General features: G+C 37.2%; 1 protein-coding gene across 1 annotated transcript in view; it reads right to left on the bottom strand.

Moving 5' to 3' along the window:
- Nucleotides 1–20,784, bottom strand: part of TOPAZ1 (testis and ovary specific TOPAZ 1) — a 90,799-nt gene extending 70,015 nt beyond the window's left edge. Inside the window, exons 1-5 of the mRNA XM_077992268.1 lie at nucleotides 20,280–20,784; nucleotides 17,408–19,820; nucleotides 7,589–7,650; nucleotides 6,427–6,554; nucleotides 211–275 (exon numbers count right to left, since the gene is read on the bottom strand). Coding sequence (XP_077848394.1) covers nucleotides 211–275; nucleotides 6,427–6,554; nucleotides 7,589–7,650; nucleotides 17,408–19,820; nucleotides 20,280–20,616 — 3,005 coding nt within the window. The 5' untranslated portion in view covers nucleotides 20,617–20,784. The remainder of the gene's footprint in view (nucleotides 1–210; nucleotides 276–6,426; nucleotides 6,555–7,588; nucleotides 7,651–17,407; nucleotides 19,821–20,279) is intronic.
- Nucleotides 20,785–23,822: the final 3,038 nt, after the last annotated feature.

The following is a 23,822-nucleotide window of genomic DNA, read 5'->3' as shown; positions in this document are numbered from 1 at the left end:
AATGACTCAAAAAACTTAGTGACAGCTTTAAGGTAATTTACAATACCCCTTACACCTGAGTACATCTGACACATTAATTAAAGTATACCTATATATGGCTAATGGCATATAGCCCAAGCATATAAACAGTAGAGAACAAAAAACATACTCAAGATACAAATTAGACGAGTGACTATTTTAAGTTATGTAATTAAGAATTATGTTACAGACCTTTTGCGAACTTCATAAATATTTTCTTTTTCTTCTTTGGTAATCACTTTGTCTGTAAATCTATGCTGTGAAGAGATTATGGTTAAATAAGAACCAGTGAATGTCTCTGTATTACACACTAAGCTATGAGGCTTACTGGATTTATTATAATGTATTCGATGTTAATTAAACAACTAGTTTATGGCCAATCCCTAAAAACAATTCTATTCTACATAATTTAAAATACTGAATCCTGACTTTAAAATTTCCACTGCTGCTTAAGAGAAAAATTAATATAAGTCAAAACATTTGTCCAGGTTTTGATATCACCTTTAATTACCCAAGTCGCTATTTCAAATCATTAGGTAAAACTTAAGTTGAGTTTCTTTTTATTCAGAAAAAAAGCTTGAGCTTTGAGTTATTTTAAAGCGGTATTTGTGAACATAAAATTTATTTTTCATAAGAAATATTTAAATGTGTTTTAAATATAACTATACTTACATTTCACAAGTAGCTGTTTTGAAATCATGATTTTCCAGTCATAAGAAGGTTATACATGTTCAAATACTAAACTTTTGAAAAAACAGTCATCCACTAAAAGAATAAAATACCTAGGAATACAGCTAACCAGGAAAGTGAAAGACCTCTATGATGAGAATTACAAAACACTGCTCAAAGAAATCAGAGAGGACATCAACTAATGGAAAAACTTTCCATGATCATGGATAGGAAGGAGCAATATCATTAAAATGGCCATACTGCCCAAAGTAATTTATGGATTCAATGTTATTCCTATTAAACTATCAATGACATTCTTCAGAGAACTAGCAAAAATTCATATGAAACTCAAAAGGAGAGCGAATAGACAAGGCAATCCTAAGCAACAAGAACAAAGCTGGACGCATCATGTTACTGACTTCAAACTATACTACAGGGCTACAATAACCAAAACTGCATGGTACTGGTACAAAAACAGATACACGGACTAATAGAACTGAATAGACAGCATAGGAATAAGGCTGCACACCTACAACCATCTGACCTTCGACAAAGCTGACAAAAACAAGCAATGTGGAGAGGACTCTCTATTCAATAAATGGTGCTGGGTAACTGGCTAGCCACATGCAGAAGACTGAAACTGGACCCTTCTTTTACCATATGCAAAAATCAACTCGAGATGGGTTAAAAACTTAAATGCTAAAACCCAAAACTATAAAAGCCTTGGAAGACAACCTAGAAATTTTAGAAAACTACAAAAATCAACTCGAGATGGGTTAAAAACTTAAATGTTAAAACCCAAAACTATAAAAGCCTTGGAAGACAACCTAGAAATCTTAGAAAACTACAAAAATCAACTGAGAAACATAAAACATAACAAACTGAAGGACCTACCATGTTCCTGAATGAGAATACTAGAGTTAAAGATGTTGGTTCTCCCCAAATTAATTTATACATTAAAGAAATTACAATGTGAGTTTAAAGCACTGTTTAAAAAAAATACATGAGAGAACCACCAAAAAACATTTTACTATTTAATATTTTACTTACTATTTTTCAAAAAATTGATAGTATGCTATTGGTGTAAGGACTAGCAATCAATGAAACAAAGGAAAAGAAACAGATCTATATATAAAACAGAAAATATTCAATATGGCACTTGAAATTTAGGAGGAAATGATTCAATAAATGGTAGAACAACTGGCTAGTTAATTGGATGGAAATTAAGTGTGCTCCCAACTCACCATATGCCAAAATACCTTTTAGGTTCATTAAAGATTTCATTAAATTAAAAATAAATTCTAAAAGTAGAAAATAAAATAAAATAGCAAAACAAATCAAATATATAAATGAGTATATAATCTGGAGGATTTGGAAAGCCTAAGCATGACACCAAAGGTAGAAACCATGAAGTAAGATATCAATAGGTTTGACTACAAATATTTTAAATATTTTCATACGTTAAGAGAATAAAGAGTACAAAATGCCATCTGCTAAAACAAGGAAAAGTTACACTGTTTCTATATTCCTTCTCCTAAGATAAATTTTAGTTTGATTAAAAATTTAAACATAATAAATAACACCAAAAAACCCTAAAAGAAAATATGAGAGAAAATTTTAAATGTTGAGATGGGGGTTTCTCTAAATCTGACTTGTAACTCCTATTATGAAAGAAAACTGACATATTTGATTAAATAAAAATAAAAGGCTTTTACAAGGTGAAAAGCTCCTAAACTAAGTCAAAACAAATGAAATCCAGGAAAAGGTATAGCCACATATGACAAAGAACAGATAAGTTTATATCATGAAATGTTCCTACAAGTAAAAAGATCAAATCCGGAAGAAAATGGGCAAGTGGGCATGTATTAGTCCATTTTTATGCTACTATAAAGAACTGTCCAAGACTGGGTAATTTATAAAGGAAAGAGGTTTTAATTGACTCGCAGTTCAGCATGGTTTGGGGAGGCCTCAGGAAACTTACACAAGGTGAAGAGGAAGCAAGGCACCTTCTTCACAAGGTGGCAGGAAGGAGAATGAATGCAGGAGGAACTACTAAATGCTAATAAAACCATCAGATTTCATGAGAACTCACTATCACAAAATAGCAAGGGGGAACTGCCCCCATGATTCCATTACCTCCACCTGGTCTCTCCCTTGACATGCAGGGATTGTGGGGATTATGTAGATTCAAGATGAGATTTTGGGTGGGACCACAGCCAATCATACCAGGACATAAACAGCAAGTTCATAGAAAACAATATAAATGGCTTCTAAAGATGTTTAACTAGACTCATAAGAGAAATGCATATTAAAACTAAAACAAAGTCATTTATAAAAATAGGCAGATGGACAAAAAATTAATAATGAATTAGTGTGTGGGGAGAAAATGGCACTCTCACACAATGTTGTTGAAAGTATACATCAAAGCAATCTCTATGAAGGACAATTTGACAACTCCACTTCTAGGAATTAATCCAAAAATGCTTGCACATATGCAAAATGCCTTATGCTCAAGGATGCATAATGCAGCAATATTTAAATAGCAAAAAAATGGAAACAAACCAAGTGTCCATCAGTAGTGGGACTTGTTAGAGTATATTCATATAGTAGGTAATTATACAACTATAAAAACAAGACATCATTACATACATTGAAAGGAAAAACATCTCAAGCAAGGTAAAGAACAGTACGCTACCATCTGGATGAAATTCAAAAGAATTCACAATGGGTGTACTTTGAGAAATGGCAGAGAATCTCCTATTGGGGGTAACTCTTCTGCAGATAACAACCATAAACCCTGGATAAAATATGTTTAAACTACCTGAAAACCCTGGAGAGATATGAAAAGCAGGCAGAATCTAGAGGGAAGTCTACACTCAGAAAGATGGAATGCCACTGGGTAACTGTCTTGTTTTTATGGCTGTATACCCAAGGGCAGGCCCTAGTTGGAACCACTTGGGGAGGACAACAATTTGCCCTACTAACAAAGAACCAGAAGAACAGAGTTTGGGGTAAAATCAGAAAGTGAGGCTAGGAATCTGGGAGAAAGTCTAACAGACAAAGTCCCCAAATCTACTTATAACTTGACCCAAATCTCTAGCTGATCTCTCAACAATATGTATGTAACGTGGATTCCAAAGAGCCCAGCTAAGACTCAAAGAACTGAACAAACATTTCAACTGAGTCTAACTGCAGGGCAGTAATCTGGAGGATGAGTTCACCCAAGTTAAAACCTAACATGCGACTACCATATAGTTCAGCAGTTACAGCCCATTTATTCCAGAGAAATTAAAACACATAGATACACAAAAACCTGTACATGAATATTTATAGATAGCAGCTTTATCCTGTAACAGTCCCAAACTAGATATTCATCAATGAGCAAATAGCTAAACAAACTATGGTACACTCATACCATGGAGTATTACTAAACAGTAAAAATGAATGAACTATCGATATATGCAATGATTTGGTTGAATATCCACAGGATTATGCCAGGTGAGGGAAAAAAAAAAAAAAGAAACAAATCTGAAGAGGTTACATACTGTATGATTCCATTTATATAATATTCTTGAAATGACCGAATTATAGAAATGCAGAACAGATATGTGGTTGTCCAGGATTAAGGAATGGGCGATGGAGGAAAGAGAGAAGAAAGTAGGTGTGCGCTATCAAAGGGCAACATGAGGGATCCATGTGGTGATGGAAATGGTCTGTAATATCTTGACTGTATTAATGCCAATATTCTGGTTGTGATATTTTACTGTGGTTGTGCAATATATTACAATTGGGAGAAACTAGGTAAAGGGTACATAGATATCTATGTATTATTTCTTATAACACAGGTGAATCCACAATTTATCTCAACAAAAAGTGGGATGCTGCTGAAACAGTATTTATGGATAAATATATAGCACTAAATGTCTCTATTAGAAAATAATTAAGAAAATAATAAATCAATGACTTTGGCTGCAACTTTAGGAAGCTACAAAAAGAACAACAAATTAATCCGAAGTAAGTAGAAGGAGGAAATAACTAGAGCAGAAATCAGTGAAACTGAAAACAAAAAAGCAACATAGGAAAAAAAAATCAGTAAAACTAAAGCTGGTTTTGTTTTTAGAATTATCAATTAATAATCCTCTAGCCAACCTCTTATGAATCTTCATTTTAAAATGCCAAAACTATAGAAATTATTGGTGGAGGGAGAGAGGTATGACTGTTAAGAGGTAGCATAAGGGAGATCTTTGTGGTGCTATTATAGCTCTTTGACTGCAGTGGTGGTCACATAAATCAGAATATTTGATAAAATACACTGACCTACACAAACATATTTTATCAATATCAAATTCCTGCTTCTTATACTTTAAGATGTAAGATGTAGGGGAAAACTAGGTGAAGGCAACATGGGTCCTCTCTGAACTACCTTTGTAACTTCCTGTGAATCTCTATTTCAAAATAAAAAGTTTAAAAAAGTACACTAGTACTTTATCAGGAGCCCAACAGTAGAATCATAAAGTAATTACTACTATGGTAAACCTAAAAATTGACAAGTGATACAGAGAAGAAAAGAAAAGGCCTCTGGAAAAGAATCATTCACACACACACACACGTATATAATAGATACGCACGCACACACACGCACACACGCGCGTGCGCGCCCCTACCTTTTCTTCTTTGAGACAGGTCTTGCTTTGTTGCCCAGGCTGGAGTGCAGTGGCCCGAACATGACTCACTGCAGACTTGACCTCCCAGGCTCAAGCTATCCTCCCACCTCCAACCCGCCAAGTAGCTGTGACTACAGGTAGATGCCAGCATGCCTGGCTAATAAAAAAAAAAAATTTTTTTTTGGTAGAGACAGGGTCTCACTATGTTGCTCAAGCTGGTCTCAAATTCCTGGCCTCAAGTAGTCCTCTCACCTCAGCCTCCTAAAGTGCTGGAATAACAGGCCTGAGTCACTGCACCTGGCATATTGATCTTTTATTTCTCACTATACATGTGTGCACTTGTACATACATACATACTTGTACACACATACACATGTAGTGGGAAGTAAAAGATCAATAAGGAAGCATTTCTAAAAATTTACAGTCAGCCATTTACAAGAGCAGAAAAGCAATAGGCCAGGCATATGTCCCATAAGTCAATCTATTTACCCTGTAGTGTTCCTAAAATGTAAGAGAGAGATGAAAACAAGTTTGTTAATTCCCAAATTTGAGGGCCAGACATCTTAAGAGCAAATATTACTAAGTCTCATATTTTGTAAAGGGTTAGTACTTTGAAGCCTACGATGGTATTAGAAGGATAAATATATAATCCCCCTTCCCTCAAACAAAACAAAGAAATCATCCCATACTAGGAAGCATGGCCCTCAAGTACTATGCTACCTGAAAATCAAGGAAGATCAAACGATTTTCAGTATTATAGTGTTTTCTGAGGCAGAAAAATATGTAATATTTTATTTACAAAGACTTTCATAGGTTTGTGGCAAACTTCAGATACTAAAAAGCTAACTACAGTATGTAATTAAACAGTACATCCCATTTTCCCAGGCAAGGAAAATCTTTTTTATACTATGCTTACACCAAATATCAAGGGATACATCCCATGGCTAGAGCGACTTGATTCTTTTATTCAATAAAGGGAGTTATACTCGCCACCCGATAGCACTGTTAAGATGGATTTATGCATTACCACTATTTAAGACCAAGAAATAAAAACATGCAAAAGATCCCCTAGTACCTTTTCATCCAAGTCTGAACCTTTTATTTGTTCACTGAAGTCTCCCAGTGTTTCATTTTCAGAGGTCTCATTAGCAACTTCTCCTAAGGAAGTGTTTGCATCTTTGGGATCATGTTTTATTTCACTTGCTGAAAAGAAATAATATTCAGCTATAGAAACTTTAAAGACAAAATAACTGAGTTATTCAAAGGCTGTTGTAAAAAATGACTTAGAATTCAGAGGCTCTTTTAAGGTCTAATGTGACAAATATGAAGCAGAGTTTTCAGCGAATTATGCAATAATTCCTCTTTATTAAAATAACTCCATTATATTATATAAAAAGAAACAGATATTTAAGAATTTTTCTTGATCATCTTAAGAATTTTTAATTTTAAATATACTTATTTTAAATATACTTATAAAATAAAATATATTTTAAATATACTTGTAAAATTTGAAAGTCAAAGTAAAATTAACTTTCATACTAAGTTATGCCCTGTGAAATAAAGATTCAGGTATTTAAACTTCTGACTACCTGTTAACTATATATATATTTTTTTGAGACAGAGTTTTGCACTGTTGCCCAGGATGGAGTGCAGTGGCGCGATCTCGGCTCACTGCAAGCTCTGCCTCCCGGGTTCACATCATTCTGCTGCCTCAGTCTCCTGAGTAGCTGGGACTACAGATGCCCACCACCAACCTCGGCTAATTTTTTGTACTTTTAGTAGAGATGGGGTTTCACCATGTTAACCAGGATGATCTCGATCTCCTGACCTCATGATCCACCTGCCTCAGCCTGGCAAAGTGCTGGGATTACAGGCATGAGCCACCGCCCCCGGCCAACTATAAAATTTTTTTAAGCAACTGAGATTTAAAATGTGATAAAGCTAAAATACATATTTCAATTTCAAAATAAGATGACAAACACTGCTGAGGTTAGTTACCTATCTTTTGTTAGATAAAGCCTCACAAAGTTATTTATTAAATAATCAAACAGAAAATATCTCAATCTGATCTTCCAAACAGTCAATTAAAACAGAAAAATTGACAAACTATAAAACATATGGTCAACAGACCCTAAAATGAAAAGTTTCCTGTTCTAATGAATTCATCTTGACTAGGCCTGCAAGGAGATATAAAGAGATGGTTCAATATTGCATATTCTGAAAATGTCAACTTTTACCTGCTGAGTTGGAAGCACAGATGTCTGGCTTTATCGGTCCACAGTCCAGTACAGGAAGTTCTCTACTATAAAGCAAACAGAGCTTAAACATTATAACAGATTCTAAGCAGAACTATCTAAACATTATCTCTAAACATTATATAATAATCACTTTAGCTTCTGGTGAACATCAGCTCAAGTCCTCCAGGGCAGAGTACTTACTATAACGAGGCTCAGAACCCAGTGCACCTGTGTGGATTCTTTGTTTGGCTCTTTAATCACATATGCCTCAACTGTTAGGGGGTGCTGCCACTCAAACTTTGTTACTGAGAGCTTGACAACATATACAAAGCATGTAAAACTCAAAAAAGTATTACATCAATACAAGATAGTGTTTACTCTTTTTTTTTTTTTTTTTTGAGACGGAGTTTCACTCTTGTTGCCCAGGCTGGAGTGCAATGGCACAATCTTGGCTCACTGCAACCTCTGCCTCGTGAGTTCAAGTGATTCTACTGCCTCAGTCTCCTGAGGAGCTGGGATTACAGGCATGCATGCCCAGCTAATTTTGTATTTTTAGTAGAGATGGTGTTTTGCCATGTTGGTCAGGCTAGTCTCAAACTCCTGACTTCAGGTGATCAACTGGCCTTGGCCACCCAAAGTGCTGGGATTACAGGTGTGAGTCACCGTGCCTGGCCAATTTCTACTCTTAAGCATGTATATGTATGTCATATGGTCAATGTCAAAGGAAGACAGCTTGAAAGCAGCTTAGTTTTTTTTTGGTAGTCCCTAAAGACAACTTAGAGTCTGAAGATTATATAGAACAGAGTTAGACCAGTCTGGGTTCAAACACTGTTCTGCCACTTGCTGTATAAACTATGGCAAAACTACTTAACTTCTCTAAGTTTAATCATATCTGTAAAATGAGAATACCACTAACCACAAGGTACTGTGAGGATTAAATGAGATAAGATGTCCTTAAAGCCAGTATCATAGGCCCAACAGATGAAAACTACATTTATAGGAGCCACTCAAATACAAATGGCCAAACACTATTCCATTTTTAATCACTTAGACAAAAATTTAAAACATATAAAAGTACACAGAACAAAATAAACACTCATAATCCCACCATTTGTTCATTTAACAAGTGGATAAGCATATCCTTCAGCACTGCGACTGCTCACTGGTTCAGAATTACTTCCTAGCCAAGAAAGAGGAAAACTAAACAAAACATTTTGTATTTACCATTCTTTGAAGTTTGGAAAACAAAGTATTTTTTCCCAATGTAAACCCTAGAAACAGTAAGTATAGTTTAAAGGACGGGGAAATAATACAAACAGAAAACATACACAAATGCAAATCTTTCTCTAACCCGGACCTTTCTACATTCATATCTAGCTATCTACTAGAATATTTCCATCTCAGTATCTCAAAGGCCTCTTCAACTCAAAATGTCTAAATCTGACCTCCCCAATATAGCTCTTTTGCATGGGAGATGGATGGTAATGTTCTTCTCCCATGCAAAAGATGGTATGGTAATGCCATGGATGGTAACGAGATAAAAGAGAAACCAGGTATCAACCTTAACATCTCCCTCTGCCTCACCCCCAACTGATGAATCAATATTCACTTCTTAAACCTCCCACAAATTCACTCCCACTTCTGTGTAAAGTCACCACATTCTTTCAGCTTATTACAATAGGTCCCTGTCAGTTTATCCTTCACACCAGAGCTATAATTATTTTTAAAAGTAAATGTGATCAAATTATGTCTCTTATTTAGAAGCCTTTCCAGGAATTCCTATATGCTTAGCATAAACTTCACACTCACCATAAATTCTAGTTTGCCTAGGAAGGTCTGTTTACGCCTATTGTCCTGGCATATTAACAGCTCCTCATGTCCTCAAAAGCTTTGCAATCCAGAAGGTAAATTCTATGGTCATTTTACTCTCACAGCCCTTCATGACAGTTTTTGCACATTCTGTAGCTTCATTTCTTGCTATTTGAACACCAAGCCATGGGACGTTATTTTGGTGTCTCAGTTTTCCTCAACAATTAGCTAATCCCTACTTATCCTTTAGTGATCATTTTAAACGCCACTTTCACAAGGAGGTGTTTAACATCTTGCACTTGTCCTACCATTTTATGGTACATGCTTATTTGCCTCCCTAAAAGCACTGTGAGGACAAGGCTTATATATGTCTAGTTGTTCTCTACACATGCAGCACCTAACATATTCTACGCTAAGGAGACCCAAATGAAGATGCCGCTCCCCTTTCTAGCAATTCCAGTACAAAGTGAGGCTCACATACAAGCAGACATAATATACTGAGATATGTGCCAAGAGAACTACTGGAACAAATTCCTGGAATAATATCTCAGATGTGATTTGATGGATAACTGAATGCAAAGAAAGGGACTTTCAGATAAACATATGCAAAAGGCCTAAAGTACATGGTGCATTGTAAAAACAGTGAGCTGCTTGCTATGCTTATCTTTCATTAGCCTTTCACCCCACTTTCCTCCCTCCAATACCATAGTTGCCAAAGAGGGAGTGGATACAGATCCACAAAGAGCCTTAAAAAGCCATGCCAAGCAATTCAGACTATCCCCAGGTGGCTGAAAGCCAGTGAAACACTCTCAACAGTTACTGGCAGATCAATTTCTATTTAGAATATCACTATGACAAAAGATATATTAAGAGAGTTTAGGAAGATTAACCAGGAGCTCATTACAATAATCTAGGAGAAAAATAAGAACACAGAGAGAACTGAGAGGAAGGAACAGCCATGAGAGGTACTGAGGTAATAACATGAACAGAATTAAGTGACTTAATAGAGAACTGAGGGATGCTTCCTTGGCCTCTAACTATCCCGAAAGTTCCATTCATAAATAGGTACAGCAAGTATATTAGTTAAATTTCCAAGTATTAAGATAGTATTTATAATACTGCTAGTATAATCTATATAGATGTGGGAAACTTTTTACTATGAAAATAGCTAATTTACAAGGAAAGTAAAATTACACATGCAAACTCTCATAAGAAACAGTTTATTTTTGTCTGGAATTTCAGAGACAAAAAGTTAAATTCACTGAGGTGAAAAAAAATCACAAAGTGAGCGAAATTGTAATTTACACGAATATTTTACAGTTTTGCATTGGTGTAGTTACAGTTCTGAATTGGTAAAATGAAAAAGGGAAAAATGAAGGGAAGAACAACAAAAGGAGATAAAAGAGATTTGGATGAGGCTACAGAGATACAGATAAGCAAAGAGAAGATCTGAGTAAAAAGGAGAGGACAGAGTAAAACAGGTTTAAGCCAACTCTGAAGAGCCATACAGATTATATCAAGCTTATTCTCTACCAGAGCACTTTTCATGTGGATAATGAAATCTATTTAGTGGGTCGCAACCAAGAAATTTTTTAATGAAATCGAATATGAAATATAAGACTATATCAGTTGTAGCAAGGAAAATAATTGTTTTCATAAACCTATAATTTCATATATTTATAAATATGTACCAGATTGTAATATAAAACAGATCTTTATTGAGGATAATTGGCAAAATGGCTGGAAGATGATTGCTTTAGAATAATTACTATCAGAAAAAGTCTGAAAACTATTGCCCAAGGAAAAAGTTTAGGGTTTAGCATAGTGGCTCACACCTGTAATCCCTACAATTTGGGAGACTGATGTGGGAGGATTGCTTGAGTCCAGGAATTCAATACCAGGTTGGGCAACACAGTGAGACTTAGTCTCTACAAAAAGAGAACATTAGCCAGGTGTGGTGGCATGCACCTGTAGCGCCAGCTACTTGGAAGGCTGAGGTGTGAGGATCATTTGAGCCTGGCAGGTAGAGGTTGCAGTGAGCCATGATGGCATCACTGCACTCCAGCCTGGGCAGCAAAGCAAGACCCTCTCTCTCTCTCTCTCAAAGAAAAAAAAAAAAAAATTCAGAATGTCACTGCCTCCTTTTGAGATGCTAATTGTGGTCAGTATTCATTTACTTACAAATACCCATATTCTGTTTCTGGATAGAACTGCTACAAATTTACTGGGGCACATATTATGCAAGTAGTAGTGGCCCTAAGCAGAGAAATATTATAGTATCCAATTCACCAAGGCAGAGGTTCCCTAGCCTGATGCCACACTGTACTGTTAGGTCTCCTGATATTACAAATGCTCAATCAGGTACAATACTGTTTATTCCAGCAAAGACAAAGAATAGTTTACGTGACCTGAAAGAGAAAAGAAAAAAACTCAGAATAGTGTTTCTTAATAGTGTCCACCTGCTACTTTAAAGAGGCAGCAGAGATGAGAGGAAAGGGACCTCAAGTAAAATAATGTTCTGCAGTAGTTTGCAGAGTAATTGAATTAAATATATAGGAAGAACCAAAATGCCGCTCTTCCAGCATGCTGTTTTGCAGAGCAGGGACAGACTTTGGAGCAGGTTGCCTTGAGTTCAGATGTCAGCTCTGATACTTGCAAGCTGGGTCCTTTAGAAAGTTAATCACTTTGATTTAAGTATAAAAATAGGGTGAGTTTCAACCTCAGAATTGTTTCACTAAATAAAATAAGTAATGTATCTAGCACAGGGTAGACATTAAATATCAGTTCTTAAGATTAAAATTTAGTAAAAATTTAATTTTTATAAAAATTTAATAAAATTTTGCAGTAAAGTTAGAGCACATTAGATATGCAGCGCAATGGGACAATGAAGAAAAGTAAGTTTCATAAAAGACAATGAATCTCAATATATAAGGGAGAGAAAAAAGATCGTTATTTTTGGTGGAAACCTGTTTTTTTTTTTTTTTTTTTTTTGTTTTTTTTTTTGTCATTTGATGGTAAAATTGGTAATAAGACTACTCTACTCTAGAAGTCCTCTCTTGGGGAACGAACTGGGATTAAGTCAGACTCTGAGAAAGTAAGTTACTTGAGACAGGATATAATTTGCCCAGCATAGATCCAGGCTAGACATGGGTCTAATGAGACTCAAATGCCTGGGCAAAAGTGGTAGGCTTTTATTTTCTGTGCATTGGTACCAGATATTTATCCCTCAGAACTTTATTATTTACTGGCTCCAGAATCTACAATGGCTGCCTATGGATTTGAGACCAAGTTGTGAAGGTGGTAAATAACTGATCCCCACTGATCACCAACATCAATTCCATACAGAATTCAAGTTTTTGTGCCTAACTTTCCAACCTCCTTAATCTAGCATCACCCTACTTATAAAATCTTATTTCCCACTATTGTTCAGTATCTACTTGCTTAAGAAAGAAAGGATTTACTGTCTCCATTTACATGTAATCTAATTCAAGCACTTCAGAAATGGCCTGCAATATTCTCAAATAGGAATTGAAACCTTAATTCTCCTTCCCATCTCAATATATGAGGGACTGGACTTGCAAATAAAAGTAAGACATTGACATTTCCCACCCTCACGAAATCCAACAGTTTAGCAAGTGAGAGATTAAATTATACCACCATGAAATCAATGCCACAACTAAGGTAGCATAAGGTGCTATAGGAATGCATAAGGGATTTCCACCTCTGCCTGATGGAGTCAGGAAAACCTTTAACCTTCCGTACACAATCACGCTTACATGTACTTTTGCCTTTCTGCCCACATATTCCTCATTATTCCTCCTTCCCTACCAAACTTCTTTTCTTCTTCTCCTTTGTCAATCTAAACAAATCCAAACTTCAAGGATCAATACAAATTTTTGCTTTTCCAAGGTATCTTTCATTCTTCTCTTTTCTAAACTCCTACTACTCTTAGTACTTCAGTTTATATACTTTTGTTTAAAACACATTAGTCCCTCACTCCTCCCCCCTCCTCCCTACCTATATAGCAATTCCCCTGAATTTTTGGCAGACACTTAAAATCTCAACAATCCACTGTGTGGTATCATTTAACTGATATTTCAGCATATAATAATCCTATGTTCTAGAACAGATTAACTGTCCAGCACTGACTATTACAGACATTCTCAGATCATTTCCAATGACACAGCCTATTTCAAACATTTTACCAATTTCAGCCATTACACATTTCCAAGCTCATCAGTTCAAGTTTTAGTGAATGAGTTCTAGTATGCTTCTAATGTTTTAGATTTTAACATGGACTTTCCCCACTGTGGAGACTAAAAACAAATAAGCATTCTCTCACGACTTAAACACCTTACAAATTCTCCCCAATCTGGTCTGAGAATATTTTCCCCAGTGATTAAGTCAGCTCAGGTTTGTCTACTTGTTTTACCAAAAGGGGCAGTCCAGAGTTTCTGACAATATATGGGCCTTGCCCTTTCATCTTCTACTTTTATTCCTGTACAATAAAAATTCATTCTAGCAGGCTTCAGCCTCTCAGTGTCTTAGAAGGGAGAAAAGGGAGCATATGAAGTAGCAACTGGCTGGTAAAAGGGACATAGCTGAAATTTGAAATTATATTTTAAGCTTCATTTAGTTCTAGAACCATTAATGAGTTTCTGTGCAACTACTGATAGAATCTCTGGTTATCAGGTCTTCATTTTTCCCTGTTAAGGTTTATCCTAGCACTGTGGATGACTACAAAACTAGTATTTCCAGTGCAGAATAAATATAAAAATATTAAAATAATACTGAGAAGATGTTCAAGTTTGTTTAAAAACAGAAACTTTAGAGGTAGATAAAAGGCAAAGAAGAGCCAATAAAAGTATAACTGATGCTTTTGAAGTGAAGAAAAATGAAGTTCAAAGATAGTAACAAAAAAGCTATCTGAAATAAACACCTGATACTGCAAACCAAAATGGCTAACCTTGTCTCAGGAAAAACTGATATGTAATTACCATTCCCAAGGTGGAAAACAAGAAGAAACAATAAAGGCAGTTTAAAGTGGAACAGTGGGAGTATTAGTTTGGCCTCAGAGTTTTTGACTACAACACATAATGCCAGAAAGCAGGAGAGCAATGTCTACATAGCTGTGAGGAGGAAATACGTAAACTAAGAATTTTACACACAGACAACCTGCTCTTAGACAAATAATTCTCATGCACCCAAGATTTTAGGGAACACAGTAATTATGAACTCTTCTTAAAAATATTTCATTGCTCTGAAATCTAGCCAACTAAGTGATGAATCAAAATAGTCAAGATTAGGCCAGGCACAGTGGCTCACACACCTGTAATCCCAGCACTTTGGGAGGCCGAGGCAGGTGGATCACTTGAGGTGAGGAGTTGGAGACCAGCCTGGCCAACATGGTGAAACCCCGTCTACTATAAGTACACAAAAAATTAGCCAGGAGTGGTGGCATGTGCCTGTAATCCCTGCTACTCAAGAGGCCAAGGCAGGAGAATTGCTTGAACCTGGGAGGCATAGGTTGCACTGAGCCGAGATCTGCCACTGCACTCCAGCCTGGGCGACAGAGCAAGACTCCCTCTCAAAAAAATAAAAAAAAATAGTCAAGATTAGAGGAAAGTAAAAAGGACTGGTGGTAGGGACTGAATCAATTTAAATAGAAAACTAACAGTGAGAATCTTTGGAGTTCAGATTATTGAAGGAATGCACATGGCACAAGGCTTAGTAATACAAAATAAACTTTAAACAAAAAAGTGGGGTAGGCAGTATTAGGAGAAAAAGTGTGTACAAGTATGTTCATCTTTCATATGAAGAAAGCAAACACTGCTGTCTAAAGTTGGAAAGCAATTTTTATAAGTGAAGCTAAAACTCAAACTTTTAAACAATTTTGCTCATTAACTTGAGAACTTCAAGAAACTAATTTCTTGTGGTAAAGAAGTATATTAATTCAGCAATCCATTTCATTCCACTTTCATTTCTCTGCCTCTTTTGGTTAAGTGTAAATGAAATTATCTTTAATGTTTTTACTAAAAAATGGCATGATCCAATTTTTTCTAGTATTATACCTATTTATATGTATAGATAAATGTCTGGAATGACGCATACAAATAGCAATTAATTTGTTACTTGGGTGGTGGAATTTCCCCCCCAACACCACTTTTTACTTTAATTAACATGTATCATGTTTTAAAATCAGCCATTATTCTTTAAAAAAAGAATAAAGAACAAACGTCCTGCACTTTAATTCACAACATTTATCTCTTTCTAAATTTGGCTTAGTTCACTGTCAACATCTTGTCAGTCAACAGAGATGTTTGCTCTTGAATGCAGAATTTACTCTGATTTTCCTTTGTATTCCTCCAAGGAAGTATGATGTAACAGTTAAAAATGCCAAAACCTTCTCTATTCATTATTTAATTTAATCCTCACAACCCTGAGGCAAGTACTTTCCCTTTTTACAGAAAGATGAAATAATTTGCCTAAAAGGTCACATAGTTATGTGGTAACAAGAAGATTCAAAAATCAAGGTCAGACTACAGAGACGAAGCTCTTAATCACTAGGTTTAGAGTACGATAGGCCTAGGTTCAAATCCAGATTCTGTTACCAGGAGTGTGATCTTGGGCAAGTGACAAATTTATCTTCATTTTTTTCCATCTTCAAAACAGACAGATTACCATGCTACCTCATTACATGGTTAAAAAAAATCAATAAAACTCTTGGTTCTCCATTTGGCACACAGAGAGCATTATATTTGGTGATAAGTTTGAAGTTCTTGTAACAATAAGACCATCAAGAAGAGTTTGATACCCCAAAGGTAACAGAAAATAAATGGCAAAGAAACTTAAGTCATGCACCACTGAATCTTAATGAAAAGTGTTTTCATTTTTCTTTTAGTCTGTTCACAAAATACTATGATATTCAGGTATTATATAAACAACAGCTTCAGGAATTATAAAATTAAGTAAAATATGACATATTATTAAATCAATTTGGGGCCAAGCAGAACAGATTAAGTTCCTGAGCATGAACGTTACTACTTGGCCCCATTCAAAGTTGCATTGGGCAAACTAGTCCTATTTGAGGGAAAAATCATCATTTACAACCACTGCCTTAAAAGTAAAACCATGAAGAAATTCTATACTGTTTATCTCTGAAAATTAGTTTAACTTTTGACTCTACTTTCAAACCCTAATTACTTCAAACAAAAATTTCCAAGGCTTCTCTGTCCCCTGAAAAATGAACTTTTTATCGAATGAGGAGGCTATAGAAAATGGATTAAAATAGATAGCACTGATATTAATAAGTAACCTGGCTGAAATAAACGTTTATCTGCATATTTATAATAATTAAAGAACATTTGAAAATAAACTTAATTGACTTTTGAAAGAAGCAATCTCCATCATTTAAAAAGCCACTCTATGGGTGGGTTGCGGTGGCTCATGCCTGTAATCCCAGCACTTTGGGAGGCTGAGGTGGGTGGATCACGAGGCCAGGAGATCAAGACCATCCTGGCTAACACGGTGAAATCCCCGTGTCTATTAAACACACACACACACACACAAATCAGCCGGGCGTGCTGGAGGGCACCTGTAGTCCCAGCTACTCGGGAGGCTGAGGCAGGAGAATGGCATGAAACTGGGAGGTGGAGCTTGCAGTGAGCCGAGATTGCGCCACTGCCCTCCAGCCTGGGTGACAGAGCGAGACTCCGAAAAAACAAAAAACAAACAAACAAAAAAAAGGCCACTCTATGAACCATAAATTCTGATGAGCTAATCTTTTCTATCTTCCAAGATACACATAATTCATTATTTTGACTCTAAGTTTTATCATAATGACATTTCCAGGTATCAGCAGTAATAATGGCATATTACATTTAATAAATAACTGGGTTAAAAAATAATGGAGCTTCAATATCACTGAATACATTAGTGAAACCTAAGAGTAGAGACTGCTTTTCTAACCCCCAACAATCTGCACTAAAAGGCATACTTGAACATGCATACCTTAAGTCATCACTTGGTTCTTTTTTTACTGGAGTTTCCACATACTTGGAGTCTGTTGATTGGTGCTCTCCAGGAACATTGGGCTCCTGGCTTATCCTGGGGACCTCTGAAGTAAATGAGAGTTCCCCTTCATTGGAGACTCCAAAGAGGTCTGGGTCATCTTGAATTACATCAATTAAGAGGACGTCATCTTCATATGCTTTAAGAATATCTGGAAATCCTACTTCTGAAAAATTCTTAGTTATTTTTCTACCCCTAACTTCACTGGAAACTGGTCGGAATGTTTCTTGTTTATTACAGCAGAAGGAAGGACTTTTCTCTACATACCCAGGATCACAAGAAAAAGCATTATTTTCAACTGTGAGAGAAGCAACTTCTTTATTAGAAACAATATTGCCTGGTTCAGAGAAGTGATTAGATGGTTTGCTACTGTTACCATGCTTTGTAAAGCTTGGAGAAATACTACAGGAATTCTTATTGTAGAATGAGTCAGAACTAGCTTGCACTGGAGTTACACTATTTTGTATGCTCAAAGTTTGAGGTCCTAACATCGTCATGGAGACATTTTCTTTACTCCTATTCTGTCTTGTATCTGCTCCAGATAAATTGTCCAGAAGTTCTAGAGGACTGTAAGCTTCTCTCTCTGATGACTTGGCATTTACTTCTTTTCTTTTTTTTGTTTTATTCTTAAGTAAAGGAATTTTAAAATTAGTCAGTCGTCCTGTGTTCAATATTTTAACCAAGTCTGGAACTACAAATGTTTGTTTAGCAACACACGCTTTTCGATGAATAGTTTTGCCTGTAGAGTTATTTGCTTCCTGACCATCTTTGGAAGCTGCTGTTAAATTAAGTTTTGTTAAATTTCCTCTATCTCTTTTTTTATTTCCTGTTAAGCTTTGAGTATCACTGGTTAATTGAGTATCTTCAGTAGTGTTAGAAATTACCTCTGACCCACTTCTGCTCAGTTCCTCTGATTTTATCTTTTTATCATCCTTGATTATAGGTTCCTTTATAACCATTAAAGTATGTTCTACTGCAGAAACTGAAAACAAACAATTCAAATTAGAATCTAATTTTTCTTTACTTGAAGATTCAGTGTTTGTTTCTGTTAAGGAACTTTGTAATAATAATTTGGAGTCGGTTAAGTGGGTCTTGTTTGTTTGGTGTTTAGGGACATCAACTTTCTTACAACTTTTCTGAGACCCAGGAAGAAAGTAACTTGATTCTGGCAAGGAAGCCTTTTTCCAACACCAGGCAGATATTCTAGCACATGAATAATAGGGCCAAGTTCTTTTACCAGTCATAGGTATTGTTCTCTGACAGCTTAACTTCAATTCTTCAGAGTCACTTCTTAAATCTTCCCGTGAAGATCTCCTTTCAATATGGTACTCAGGTGATTTCCCTATGCAGCTTTTCGATTTAAAATCCTCTTTCAGCGCCATGTTTTCATATCCTAAGGGCTCTGAAGCATTCTCTGTTTCTTCTTTCAAAAGTGGTTCGATGGTTTTCTGAAACACAGCATTTACATGATGTTCAGAACTTGTTTCTTTTTCTACCATTTCTGGGACACTTAATAAATGATCCATCAAAGAGACTGTATTATGGCTTACTTTTCTCAAAACATTTAAAGGACTTTTAGCCTCTGCTTCTTTACCATCAGCAATCATTTGATTTTCTTGCAACATCAACTCAGACTTGTTATACTCATTAGAGAAGTTCATCTGAGTAACTGTTTCATCCGCTTTTTCAGACAACTTCATCCTTTTCCTGGGTTTTCGCCCAACACTGCTCTCCTCTATTGAATATTTATTTTTTTCACGTTGAAGGCAGGGAAGCAAGCCATTGATTTTACTTTGGTATAAATCACTCTCTTCTGGTAGTAACTTATTTACTCCCATTACATTTTCTTCAGTTTGTAAGAGTTGAGGAATATTATTTGTGTCACTCTTTTCTGCAAGACTTCTAAAGTTTTCTTTCTTTGAGAAATTTTCTGCTACATGCATACATCCACCATCAGGCTCATATGGCAGGTTGTTTTCATCATTACAATCCTTGGAATGGGGAAAACAATTGCAATCACGTAATTTAAAAACGAAATTATTTTCTACTTCAGGTGACAAGATGTTACAAGAATATTTTAGAGTATTCTTGTACAGTTCATCTTGGAATTCAACCTTAATATTTTGTGTAGCCTCATTTTCGGTTATTTTGAGAGGTGGGTTTTCTAAGCTTTTCAGTTTTTTATTTCGAATTCTTCTTTTAATACCTTCTACTATACCTTCCTTACCCAAAGACCGCAAGCACTCCACTGTTTGGAAAGATTCCGAACTGGTTAATGATTCCTTTCTTACCAGGTCAAACCCTGGCTGTGGATCATCAGTTGAGGCTTCAGTAACTTTTCTTTTTTCCTTGGCTGATCAAAAAAAAGAAAACAAAACATATCAGAAAAGATTTTATATTGAGGAGGAAAATGCAATATCATTGAAATTAAAAATTGTGAGGCTATCATTTTTATTTCCCTGAAGAGCTGTATGTAAATACACACTTGTTTTTAAATGAAAGCCTTAATTTCTGTTAAGGAATTACATATAAACCTGTATAAATTCTAAAGCAACTGAATAACGCTTATAACATTGTCATCTCATACTAGACAAAATGGACCACAAGTACGAATTCCTCCTATCATAATTCTGACCAAGGACTCCTAACGGCGAACACCCCTTTTAAAGAAATCCATTTTTTCCCATCCCCTGGTCAACTATGTGCATCAGAAATAACCATGCAGGTTCAAGTTAAAGACTAGTAGTAAAACAAAGATGGAGCACGCTGAGTTGCAAAGGCTAAAGGTAAGTGATCGTGGGTTCTTTCTTACTGTGTCTTTCCGTTTGCAAGGGGAATTCAGCCTCCTTTGCTGCTTCTAGGCCTCGCCGGTCTGACGGGCTCACCTGGCCCCTGCGCCCCTCCACCCGACGCCTTGCGGCCTTTCCAGCCCCTGATGCCGCAACCGACTTGTCACTTTTCACCTCGCCTCTCCCAGGGGTGGCCCGGGCCACCATTCTCCTCTTTTGCCTATTCTCCCCGCGCCCCCCAGCCTCAGGGCCGCAGCCTCCCGCGGCGCCTGGCCCTGGCGCCTGCCGCTTTCGCAGGTTTCGCACATTGCCTTCAGGCCCTGAGGCCGTCGTCGGGCCCAGGGGCGGAGGTCGTCGCATGTGCCCCGAGGCCGGCCCGCCGGGGTCCCTCTGCACCAGCTCGCAGGAACCCACCACGGCGCAAAGGCTGCTCCCCCGGCCAGGCACCTATTGCCCTCTGACCCACCCCACACCGCCAGTCACCACAGCCCAGGGCCGGAAGCGGAAGTGGGGCGCGTAAGCGGAAGTGGGGCCTAGTGTCTGGGGCCGCGACTGGTGCTTCGGGATCCAACGGGCAGGAGAGTCGCGAGTTCCGTGCCAGCGTCTTTCCGGAGGGCCTCTCGCGGAGCCCGGAGGAAGGCAGTGGCCACGCCCGATTTCATTGCAAGGGACTGTAGTGGGGCTCATCACATCACAGACCTCCGTTGTCCCTTCCACTAGGCCGAGCTTCCTGGAACCGTTCAGGGCTCATTCTCCCAGGTGCTGCTCCTCACTCCTTGGCTGCTCGCAAAGGCCACTGTCAGCCAGTGGCTTCTAACTCCACACCAAGTCTCCCAGAAGCCCCTGTCTAAAAGCCTTCCTGATATATTCACCCGGATATTCCACAGGCACCTCACACTCAGGTGGGCAAACCAGCTCATCGATCCTCACAAGCTTGCTCCTTTCACATAGGTGGATGTGCCACCATGCGCCTAATTGTTTAAGCCAGAAACCTAGAAACCAGCAGAGACAACCTTCTTTCTACTTCATCCCTCACATCCACTTTCACTAAATCTGCTTGACTGTATTTTGTTTGTCAGCCACTCTCCCACTTGCCATTACCGTGGCTCTGGCCCTCAGACTTTCTTGACTGACCTACTGCATCAAGCCTCTGAATCCATCCTTGAGCTATTCCAGTCAAATTTCCACCTCCTTGCCAGGCCATGCCTCTCCTATGAAAGGGGATCCTAGCACTTCTTAGTTTGACCCTTCATGAACTGTTTTTGCTCAAAGACTAAAACTAACAGAAATCAAACTCTAGTGTGGTATCTGCAACCCTATCTGATGTAACCTCTGAAAATTTACCTGGTTTTCTCTTACTGCCACTGCAGGGTAAAAGTTGTGCTTTGATGGAAAACTACATAGAAGTCACCCTTCCGAATTAGTTGATTCTGATTCTATGGCAGTTATTTTACTACTGTGTAAATTATAGATAAGCAATAGCAACACAAAATAATGGTCTATAGACATCCAAATTCTGTCCAATAGAAGTTTAATTGACTTCCCATTTTCACTGTGGAAGAAGCCAGTATTGCCTCCTTTTTCACATTCATTTCATTCCTGGTCTAGAATGTTTGTTGTTTGGACTTATCCTTTGAACCAATGTTTATAAAATCTGCCTGATGAGAGAATATAATCTTTAATACATGTTCATCTATGACAGCCATTATTTTCTCTTTTTTGAAAATTATCTCATCACCACACATAGCCTGCCCGTAAGCCACGTTGGACTACTACCTGAAGTTCCCCAGATTTCATATACTTTTGTCATGCTTGTGCTTCTGTACTTGACAGTCCTAGAAAGTCTTCCTTTGCTCGTCTGCCTGGTGAACTACATATTGCCCCTTCAAGATTGAGTGCAAGGATCACCCATCAAGGAAACTTTCCTGCCACTGTTCTTGCACTTTGAGGGGTAAAGTGTTTCTTCCTGTCTGCAAACACACAGTTCAACTATTTATTTGTGTGTCTCCCTTAGTAGCTTCCTTCCATCCAAGTGCAGATACCTTCCATTAATCTTTCCTTTCTGTGTGTTTAAAGAAGGACCTGGCGAATTTGAATACAAAGCATTAAAGAATGGTAGGTATGATGCATAGAGTGTGACTAATATGGCAGTTTGGATGAGGGGCTCAGGTCGAGTATTCTGAGGAGCTTTTATAAAATGGAATTTAAGTAAAAGAGGTGTAAAAGATACAGAAATTTTTCTTGTTTCTTTCTCCTTGTAAATACCCTTGGTAAAAGGAAAATCAGTTTAAGACTAGCAGAATTTATAACAAGTTATCATAAGCATTTCAGGCTCATTCAACAGTCACTTTATGATTCACTTTATATATCAGTTTCCTCATCTGTAAAATGAAATAGTATCTCCTCAGAGTTCTCATGAGAATTAAATGTGCCAATATTTGTAAAGCAGTAAGAATAATGCCTAGTTGATTATAAACATTAAATAGATTTGTTAAGTAAAAACTTCAGCACACACACACACTGAGTCAGAGTCTCACTCTGTCACCCAGGCAGGAGTGCAGTGGTGTGGACACAGTTCACTGCAGCCTTGACCTCCTGGGCCCAAGTGATGCTCCCACCCTAGCCTCAGGAGTAGCTGGGACTACAGGTGTGCATCACCAAGCCCAGCTCATTTCTTTCTTTTTTTTTTTTAAATAGGGATAGAGTCTCCCTATGTTGCCCAAGCAGGCTTTGAACTCCTGGCCTAAAGTGATTCTCCCACCTCAGCCTCCCAAAGTGCAGGGATTACAGATGTGAACCACCGGCCCTGGCCTCAATATATATTAAAAGGTAGACTCTATAGAATTCTGACATTTACTACCTTCAAAATAAGCATTGCTACTAGAATGTTAGTAAAATAAAGATAAAAATTCAAGAGTCCAGCCTCTGGTCTGAATCTGGAGCCCACTGGCTTCACAGAGGCTGTTCCTGCCACTAGGCACCCACTGCCTTTGGCCCACTTTAAGGACAGATGGTATTAAAGTTGGTTGTAGGCCCAGGAATTTAGAAACTTTTATGACCCATAACTGTTGAACAATATGTAGAACAGGAATGAGCAGAACTTAGTAGCATAGGAAATTCCAAAATCAAGTGCAGTCGTCCCTCCCTATCTGTGGATTCTGCATCCGCAGATTCAACCAAGTGTGTAACAAAAATATATGAAAAAAAATGAATAAAAGATACAAAATTAAAAACCAATGTAACAATTATTTACATTGCATGAGGTATTGTAAGTAATCTAGAGATGATTTAAAGTATACAGAAGGATGTGTGTAGGTTATATGTAAATACCATGATATTTTATGTAAGGAACTGAATCACAGACTTTGGTATTGAGAGAGGTCCTGGAACCAACCCTCTGTGGACATTGAGGAAGGACCGTATTATACTTAGGGTTCTGCATAGGAAAATTTTAATCTTTATTACAGCTTTTAAAATCCTCATACCAAACTGCTTTCACAGAAAACTTGAGGTTAGATGTCTTTATAAAAAGTTTCCATGCATCTTCTGTTCTCTTCTGTGAAATG

The sequence above is a fragment of the Macaca mulatta genome, chromosome 2 (assembly GCF_049350105.2).
Source record: "Macaca mulatta isolate MMU2019108-1 chromosome 2, T2T-MMU8v2.0, whole genome shotgun sequence".
In the NCBI taxonomy this organism is placed as follows: domain Eukaryota; kingdom Metazoa; phylum Chordata; class Mammalia; order Primates; family Cercopithecidae; genus Macaca; species Macaca mulatta.
Note: the sequence above shows the minus strand (reverse complement) of the source record. Positions and strands in the feature narration are given on the sequence as shown.